This window comes from Sinocyclocheilus anshuiensis, unplaced genomic scaffold (genome assembly GCF_001515605.1).
Source record: "Sinocyclocheilus anshuiensis isolate Anshui unplaced genomic scaffold, SAMN03320099.WGS_v1.1 scaffold284, whole genome shotgun sequence".
NCBI classification, from domain to species: Eukaryota; Metazoa; Chordata; class Actinopteri; order Cypriniformes; family Cyprinidae; genus Sinocyclocheilus; species Sinocyclocheilus anshuiensis.
Window position 1 is genome coordinate 1,982,480 of NW_015554266.1, and position 10,154 is coordinate 1,992,633.

Genomic DNA, 10,154 nt, shown 5'->3' on the forward strand with positions numbered 1-10,154 from the left:
CACACACACGCACACACACGCACACACACGCACACGCACGCACACACACTCACACACACGCACACACACGCACACACACACACGCACGCACGCGCACGCACGCACACACATGCACACACACGCACACACACACAGACACACACACACGGACAGGAATGAAAACAAAACTGGCACAATACCAGTCCTGACAATTTAATGCAAAGGATCCAGTTTATCTAAATACTCTAAGAGAATATTTCAATTAACATTAACAGGTATACATCCAACTAACACACTTTTACAACTCTTAAACCCTTAACAGAGCACAGCAGTAAGGCTCTGGAAGACAAAATCCAAAATTTTCTCCCGCAGTCTATTCAGGGGTCAAACACCTTTAGATCAATGAATGTTTTCATGTTTTTTTTTTTCTAGTGGTTTGTGATTACTTGAGAATGATAATTTTAAAGATATAAAAACTATCATTGAAATCGATGACTTTTCAAGAATTTAAGGTTGTCAATAATTATTTACAGGCTGCAGTTTATCATTTTAAAAAGATTGTCATAACAAATAAAAAAGTTCCAACCAATGACTACTGCTAAGTATAATTTTAAACAAACAAACAAACTAACTAAATATTGTTTCATTAATTTGAAAGTAAATAAATAAATAAATATATATTTTCAAACAAACAAACAAACAAACAAACAAATAAATACATAAATACATACATACATACATACATACATAAATAAATAAATAAATAAATAAATAAATAAATAAATGCCTTTGAAATCCATGACTTCAAGACCTTTACATTTTTATGGTTTAAATTAATACGTTGCCCATATATTTACAGGCTGCAATTTATTATGAACGTATATAAGAACCTGCAAATACTGTACACATTCATTTTTTAAAAGTACACTACATAATATGAGCTCATTAAAACTGCATGTATAATAATTAATTATAGAAGAAGTTTTAGATTTAGACTTAACCTGCAACACAGCTAATCAGAGACATGTCGAACTAGAGTTATGCAATTCAGTTTCCAATTTTTCCAACACAACTTTTCACTGTGGGAATATAATGCTTGTTCTTGAATAATTCTTTCTGTGAGGAGCTTAGAGAACAAAACCACAGTAAGGCAGAGTTTATTCAAATCCCTGTGCTGTGAATATATTACTCTGCGATCCTTTAATAAGATACATAATGCAGACTAATATTATACTATGCCGTATGATTCTTGTAATGCTATTACTGAGCCCAGGAGGGCAGAGCAGATACCTGTTTATACAGGATTAAGACACATTAACATCCATAATGCTCATGTATGCTCTGCAGTTTGTTTAATCCACACATTAACATTAAGTTACCTGGGCACCGTGGACAGGTACGTCACGAATCTTCTCAGGTCATCTTGTTTTATTCGATCATGGTTACTCCTGGCGGGAAAGGTCAGGATGGGGCCACCTCTCTTATCACGACCTCCTGCATACAAAAATAAATAAATAAATAGTTCAACATTGCATTGTATATACAGTCAGAATTCTGGGTTCTGGAAGTAAAAACTATGAATCACCGTGTTATTTATGGTTATAAGGAGATTCCCAGAAGTCACTGAGTGACACATTGCATATATTTTAATTTAAATACTTTCGTTTCTTCTTATTTTTGTTATCAGAAATGTACATTTACAGAGATGAGATGAGATGGGATGAAAAATGATAATTCAACATGTTTGCGTTCTCTCGTTCTCTTCCTCTGACAAACTTAAATAAGTTTTAGAAGGTAGCATAATAAGAGTTTTCTATGGCAAGCTTTACTATTGCATCCCTATTACTATTGCTCATATTTAGGCTTACTATACTTTTATACATTACTGCGTGTGCTACAGAAATGAATAACACCTCTAATCAAGTGGGTTTTGAGGAAAAGCATGGAGAGAGGAGATGAGATCATTTGGAGCAGCTATAGGAAATGGTGGGGGAAAGGGGGGCTAGAGAACAGGATCCATGATAAAAATGTGTATGAGAGACGAAGGACGAAGGCAAAAAACAGTTAGAGATTGTGCTGACAAATCAATACTGACACCTCTAGAGAATCATCCCTGATTTCTTTAGAAATAAAGTGTCTTGAACACCTTGATTTTGAGACTGATTTCATTCATACACAGGTAAGATATAACTCATATAAAACTCATTTTGGCGGTTTCACATCATTAAGTATGAAGCATTCACATTCTACTGTAGACGGACAGACAGTGTCTATATTAGGCATTTGATGGCTGCTTTATCTCACATATTACAAGATTAGCTAGCACACAAATCACTGTGCCTCAAATCTAATATTTTGACTTCTGGATGGCATGCTTGAACGAGCTCACTAAATTCAGCCAGCTGTTAACACACCAAAGCATGTGAAACAGCCGCAGGTTAAAGTCTGTGATATTTCATAGAAGTCAGGAGAGTCCCATCAGATCAGTATCAGTTAAGAACAGATCTGGATGTACTGTAGCTGGATGTACCACCAACACCAGAGCCAAATGAGGAAGGCCCAGTGTCAACCATCAATCATTTTCAAAAATGTGTGAGTGAGTGAGTAAATAACAACAGAATGAAAATCAGACACTTTTTGTCACTCATGCTCAAAACATCTAACACATCTCACACTCACCTGATACAAACGCTATTTTTTCTCTCAGCACAGGAAGAACATCAGACGCTTTAATTCCTTCACTTCTGAAAGACCCTGTGAATGAAAGAGGAGGAAAAGTGAGATTATTTTCATTACATTTCCACAATCTTAAACAGGAAATACACACAAAGTCCACATAGCTACGACATAAAGGTTTCACAAAAACTACTATTAAAAATTAATTTTGGAAAAATAATTTATATTAAAACTCTTCAAATGTATTGACTTTCTAATAATGCAATACAGTGAAGGATAACCAATTTGGTGGTCTCCCAGTGGTTTACATCATGGACGTTTTAGAATGATGTGATTTAGAATAAAACAGAATAAAACCTTTTTTTTTGTCTTGCATTACATAATGAAATTGGATGAGATCAATGCTAATTGAGTGCTGACATTTTTTTTTTTCTTGTGAATTGGAATGTTTGCACAGGATTGTGGGTGATTGGAGAACACTAGGGATATGCTTGATGCACCCTTCAAAGCATGCAATGAAGAACGCAAAACGTGACAGTGACGTGACGTGGCCAAGTATGGTTACTCATACTAGGAATTAGTGCTCTGCATTTAACCCATCCAAAGTGCACACACACAGCAGTGAACACACACACACCCGGAGCAGTGGGCAGTCATTTATGCTGCGGCGCCCAGGGAGCAGTTGGGGTGCTCAACTTGCTCAAGGGCACCTCAGTTGTGGTACTGAAGGTAGAAGAGAGCGCTGTACATTCACTCCCCCGACCTACAATTCCTGCCAGACCTGAGACTCGAACTCACAACCTTTGGGTTACAAGTCCGACTCTCTAACCATTAGGCCACGACTTCCCCTTTAAACGTAGGCTGCCTTTCGATTGAGAAGCAACCATAAACTGTAGTTATTATGTATAGCTCTGATCCTGGATGTTGATTGGTCAATATAGTGTTCCAGCCATGCAAAAATACAAAATATAGTAACAGCTATGATGTGAAACACCTGTTCAATAGCCGTGTTTCAATTCATATAAAGCAATAATAAAATGTACAACATGTCTTTTTTCCCTCTTAGGGGTTTCTAAGGGGTTTCATAATGAAATGAATAAAGAAGAAAAATTCAAAGCTGAAATGAATACTAGTGGCAGTAAAACACACAAAAAATATGATTACAGGGGCAGATTATTCATTGATAAAAACTCATTTCCACACAGTTCTTTGCACAATACCATGTTATGACCTCAGAACACTTTTACCATAGTTCATGATTTGAAAACGTATACATTTTGACATTTGCATAACATATCCAGCTCGATATATGGCTTTTCTGAGATAGTAAACTTGCTCGGTAGCTCACCTGGTACAGCACTGCACAATGTGGAGCACTTGGGTATGATTCACAATAAAAGAGTTTAAAGACATGTAGAATCTAAAATAGCATGGTTGCTTCAGCAAATGTATGTTTGTCTTAGTGCTGGGCTATATACCGGTTCATACCGAATACCGGTGTTTATTTTTGTTATGATATGAATTTTTAAAATACTGCAATACCAGTGTATGTCACTTAAACAACGTTCGGAACGCGACACTGTTTGAAAGGGGTCCCTTTTCACTGTTGCACTGTGGTGAGGGAACAGCTGTATGTGTTACTAAGCGTGAAATGATTAGCTCGTCAGTCCCTTGGTTGCCGGAGCAACGCTGACGAGCAATCAGACAGGTAACACAAACAGACACGCAGAATTGAACACACGGATCCATGAACCGTGACAATTCTAAGTCAATATACTGCAGTATTTCCTCTCTCAATCAGTAGAAAATATGGTTAACACCCGGTCATGCATGAAAAAAAAAATACCGTTTTGTACCGTGAAACCGGTATAATTTTGAAAAATACCGTGATATAAATTTTTGGTCATATCGCCCAGCACTAGTTTGTCTCATATTTGGTTAGGTTAGGTAGTATGTTCTTTTCAAACCTGATCGAGCATTCACCTTTTAGCACCACTCACGTGACATTTAATTTCATAACTGCTGTGATACGTACATCAACAACGAACATAATAAAATGCTGTTGCATTGATCTCTTTCGGATAAATGTCACTGGACATTTCACTTTTAAAGTGCTGCAAAATGTGCAAGAAGCAATGTAATATACTGTTGGCACTATTTCTGATCCATTTTACTGGAAGAAAAAGCCTATAAACTTGTGTATGTGTCTGTTTTCTAAAAGCTTTTTTTTCTTCTCTCTCAGCTTTTAAGAGTAGCACTAATAGACATGGACTAAAAGCCACAAAACTCCAATTCTTACTTAATGTGCTCTTTAACATCTCTTTCTTGGCTCATTATTTAATCAGATACCTAAATTGAAGGCATTTTCCACAAAAAACTGCATTGAAATTGCAAAATAACCCTCTTTTATTTAAAATGCACATGACAGTTACAGTTTGAAATGTTTACTTTGCTGCATACTTTACCGCATACCTTAACACTACTGTACTTTAGCACACGGCCCCTAACTGCGGAAAATGCTTGTTAAATCAGGTGGGAGTCAGTAGGAAAGAAATCTGCACTCTCTGTGGCTCGAATAAGAGGGTGAGTGGTATTTGAGAGGTGGAATGAAAGAGTAAATTAGAAAATGAGGAGAAACACAGGAGGCACAGAGTGAGGGATGGACTGAGCGATGAGGAGCAGTAATGGGGCAGAAATGAGGGATTGGATTACAGAAAGACTAAAGCTCAGACAGAGAGCTCAGGCCACTCTATCTCCAGTCCCATTAATATGAGAGGCAGCATCAGATCAAAGAGCGGCTCGTCTGTCTGCGCTCAGCTCACTCAAACACCTGCATTAGTGCTCAATCTGAATGTCCTCCTTGAAGGCGACTGGAGAATTTATGAAGGGCAGAGGGGAAGTGCACTTCCCTGTACCTCTCGCTCTCTCAGAGCAAGACATTGATATTTTCGCAGCACCTCAGTAGTATGAATGTTTCGAGGAGCATCAATAACCTCTCACCTTCTCACCTCATTCTGTGGTGTTAATGAAGCTGTCAGTTTGCCACTTATACTGTATTCATCTTCTGCTCTATACAGTACATACAGGTCCAACATAACTTAAGCTCTTAAGTTAAGATCGACAACATGTTTTTTGTGGTAAAATGTCCATTATCACAAAAATAACTATGACTTGACCTTTATTTTTAGCATCTTTACAGTAATGCACTTACAATGGAAGTCTATGGGCCCAGCGCAAAAGAGGATTTTAAAAGCAGAAACATGCTGCTAGTATTTTGTATAAATTATATTAGTACAGATGTGCTATTTGAGCTTTAAATTTGCCTAAATTGTCCTTTTGAGGTGGGGATACCTTTCAAGTATACTGATACTGATAATTCCTGTGGTTGGATTTTTCTCTGCGTAAGCAGAACTTTGTAATATGATCACAGCATTGGCATTGAAATATTATGACTTTTTTATATAACTTTGGCTATACTTTTCAAATACTAAATGTTCAACCTTTATGTGGTGATTGACATTATGTGACAAATGCTGTCAATAAAGCTTAACTAAAAGTCTTTAATTCTTATCGGGAGGTCTGATTCATTTTAGTGAATCATTTTCCCCCATGTGCCTGCATGGCATTTTAAGTGTATTTTAGTTTTTTTTTTTACATATGTTTTCAAGACCATGTCTCATTGTAACCCATTTCACAGTTTTACCTCTAAACCACATTCTCCATTGCATTCAAGCAATTCACAAACAGTTTATGAATCGTTTCAAACAAATCTGGGTAAAAAAAAAAAAATGGCGTAAATACAAAAATTTGTTTGCAAATCTGACAGCACTGTGACCACCACCACAATATGACACAAGCCAGTTCAGCACTACGTCAAGCATCACATCTTTGCCAAGGAGCCGTGAATAAGTGTTTCAATGCATCACACATACCAATCAATTTACTCGACAACTAAGCAAACAATTCAGCAAATATCTGACAAGTAAAAGAGTTGATTTGTCTTTTATGCAGTTCTTCCTGACATCGATGGCAATCAAAGCTTCTTCATTCCCTTTTCACTTTAGTCTCTAGTACACTAATGCAAGACCCTACTGTGTGCAATAGCTCAGACCCTGTAGAAGTTTTTAAGATTTCATTATATAAAAAGTGAATCAAGTGAATGTGACATCATCTGGCTTTGTGTCTTGAATAGGGCCTAATTTTCAGCTATTTAACAGACAGCATAGTTTTATCCTTTGTTAAGAGACAGCTGGTAAGTGCTGAATGAATGTTAGCGGGCTGCATCAAGCATTCACTGACATCAGTGTTTTCAACACATTGAGCATGTATCAGGAGGAAAGAGCATTTCTTCAGGGTCGTCTACAGAACTGAAGGCAGCACAATCGAATGAGCTCTCTGTCACAAAATAAACTACAATTTGCAGAGGATTGTATGCTCAACATTATGAAAAGACTGCTGCTCTGAAGGGTTTTAATGACACTGAAAAAGAATATGGAGAATAAACAATTTTTACTCCGCATTTGCTATTAAATTTTACAATTAATTACAAAGAAATGGCATTTAATTCAAATTTTGAAGCAGACAGACTGAAATACACTAGTATTTTCATGTAAAATGTACTCCAATAATCATTGTTTTATACAGTATACAACTTTTGTCAGGTACACTGTATTGGGAAGGTATGGGATGTTGGGTGGCTGTGTTTTTTTTTTTTTCTTCTTTTTTTTTACAGCTTTGGACCTTGTCTGTGTATATTTGTGCATCAGCAGCGTGTATGCATTATTACTCCAAAAAATACTCAACAGCAGTGCAAGTAGATCTAGTGTGCAATGACCAAACCAACTTGAGACTTGTCCTCACTGGAATCTAGTTATTTGTTACTATGAGATAATAAGCCAAGAAATGACAGCAAACTTCTCATAAGCACTCACATAAAACAGTAGCAACACAGAAGTCTGCCTGAACCCCCGCCTCCTGTTGTCAAGGACACCGTAACCCCCAGCAACACATCCACAAGGAAACCAGGTCAAGCCCATCCCACCAAAAGAAGCTTTGGCCTGCTTTCTCCAGCATGACTCTAGTACAGCTGAAACATTCATTACAAAACAGACCAGCATTACAACACACACACATTTAAACACTGATATCTTCAGAGCAATCTTAGCATACAGCTCATAGTAATGTAGGTACAGTGGCCATATGCTGACCGGATGCTTTGTATCTCTCCCCCGGGGAGAAAAGCAAAACGGAGGTTCAGGTAATCCATAACACAGAATCCAGAGAGTGGATTTAATAAAACACAATTCTCCATATCGACTCAGTAAATCAAGCTGTTGGGGACACACGGGGTCCCTGTACTGTACTTGATGTCTGAATTATGCCTGCATGGCTCAGTGCACATTTATTAGGTCAATGAAGCACATGTTTGCTAATGTTCTGTAATGGAAGCGATTATGGATCAAGATGTCTCATGGCATAAATCTTTATGACATTACAAACAGACAGGGTCTGTAAGATCATTCCTGTGAGTAAAGAAAAGGGCCAGTGACATGACAATATTTCTGAGGTCCCAAACATTTCACTTGACAAAACAAATCATTCTTGTTTTCCACTGTGAAAAAGAAGTGTGCTTAATTGTACTGAATGTGCATTTGTAGTGTACATCAAATCTTAAACATAGATAAAAAACTGCATTTTCATTAAATGTTTTCATTAAAACAATGTACTGTATAAAACAATGCATTCTGGGCAATAATTTTCACAGTAAGCAACTGCTGCTAATTTACAGCCCATTTTCTACACTACTATATTTATGTATACGGTTTCGTACTGTAGTGCGCAATGCATTGTAGGCTGTCCATTTGAAGCCAATGACGCTGAACGTTTCACAGGAGTTTGAGTACGAGTAAGCTTTCGGCTATCCGTGTTTGCGGCGCTCATGACAGGAATATATGTGGAAAAAAGAAGAAAACTAATTGAAGCAGAGAGGATAGGGAACTTTGAAAGTGACTGCAATGAGGAGCGTGTTCTTGTATATCTGGACACCGGACTGTGATGTGATGAACGGGAAGAACTGAAACTGAAAAAGCGGAGCCTGAAACAAACTTGCTTGTGTTCTCGGCACTTATGACACCACGAATCTCATAAGAACTGAGCACGAAACTGACTGTAGCGAGGAGCACATTCTGTTAAAACTGGAGGTTGTCTGAGTGTTTTCTCTCACATCCAAATCACTCGAACGGTGACCGATGAGCTGGACCTAAACAAGCCAGAATAATGCTTGACAATGCTTATAAGTGAGTGATTATAAACGCATTAATCGAAGAGGGTAAAATCCTGTCGATTCACTGTAATACATAATTTATTCACAACTTTCAGTGTTTATTAAAGTCTGTGCAAAGACAATTCCGATAATTGTTTCTAAACACATTATAAATGTTAGAAATGTATTGCTGAAAACATGTTACAAAGACTGAACTATGTAAAGTAGTTTTACCATTTTTGTGTTCAGGATTTTTTGGCCGGGCCTGAAATCATGTCTCGATGACGCACTGGAGCCACTGAGCACGGCCCCACCCCTAACACTATAATAACTAGAGCGCATTAGCATCAGTGGTTCGCCCACTCAATCACGAGCTACTGTCATTACAGTTTGCTAGCTAGCTATGCCTTCGTCACGTAAATGCATGTTACCTGGTTGCGATAATACACAAAACAGCTTGGTCATCCATTCAGGTTGTAGAGGTATTTGACAGTCGAGAGAGGCGGCAGCTTTCCCGTGAGTGGGCGTCAGGGCCGTGCAGAGACCTTTGGAGGGGCAGGTGCTCAAAGTATAAAAGGGGCACATTGAACACAGCTTTTAATAGGACTGTGCTCCTTGCTGAGTCGTGTAGCGAAACGGATGCTTCTGTATTGATAGCAGCACCAAATGCCATGACACAGTTTTGAAATAGAAACACAGAACAGAAAAGACCATTTTAAGTTTAAAAGTTAAAGATTTTTTTTCTTTGCACCTTTTAATTACTCTGGAATTAGAAACTGAATTATATTATTATTATTATTATTATTATTATTATTATTGAGTTTACAGGGTATGGTGGTTTTGCTGTTGTAAACACTACTACTGTTGTTGTTGTAGAAAAAACATATTTGTCTTATTTAAAATAGAATTCTATTCTAATCCTGTTCTGAATTTATTCATTTTTTGAATGATAATGATAATAAAAACAAGATTGATAAGTATAATTCGGAGGATGAGAAAATCAGTATAAGTCTGTTTTACCAGTGTTGTGATAATTATTTTAACGCACTCTACGTTTTTTAAATAAATACTGTAACAATAATAGTTCAAAGTATGAATAGTTTTTAGTCAGAAACATAAAAAGGACAAGATCCCTCAACGTCATTTAAACTTTTCCCAATCAAACAGCAAGAAAGAAAGAGAACAGGCACTTTTGTTTATATATATATATATATATATATATATATACAGTATGTGT

At 37.2% G+C, this 10,154-nt stretch overlaps 1 protein-coding gene across 1 annotated transcript in view; it reads right to left on the bottom strand.

The window, feature by feature from the left end:
• Positions 1-10,154, bottom strand: part of LOC107671282 (kalirin-like) — a 188,577-nt gene that overhangs the window by 97,432 nt on the left and 80,991 nt on the right. The window contains exons 2-3 of the mRNA XM_016464176.1: positions 2,659-2,733; positions 1,359-1,473 (exon numbers count right to left, since the gene is read on the bottom strand). Coding sequence (XP_016319662.1) covers positions 1,359-1,473; positions 2,659-2,733 — 190 coding nt within the window. The remainder of the gene's footprint in view (positions 1-1,358; positions 1,474-2,658; positions 2,734-10,154) is intronic.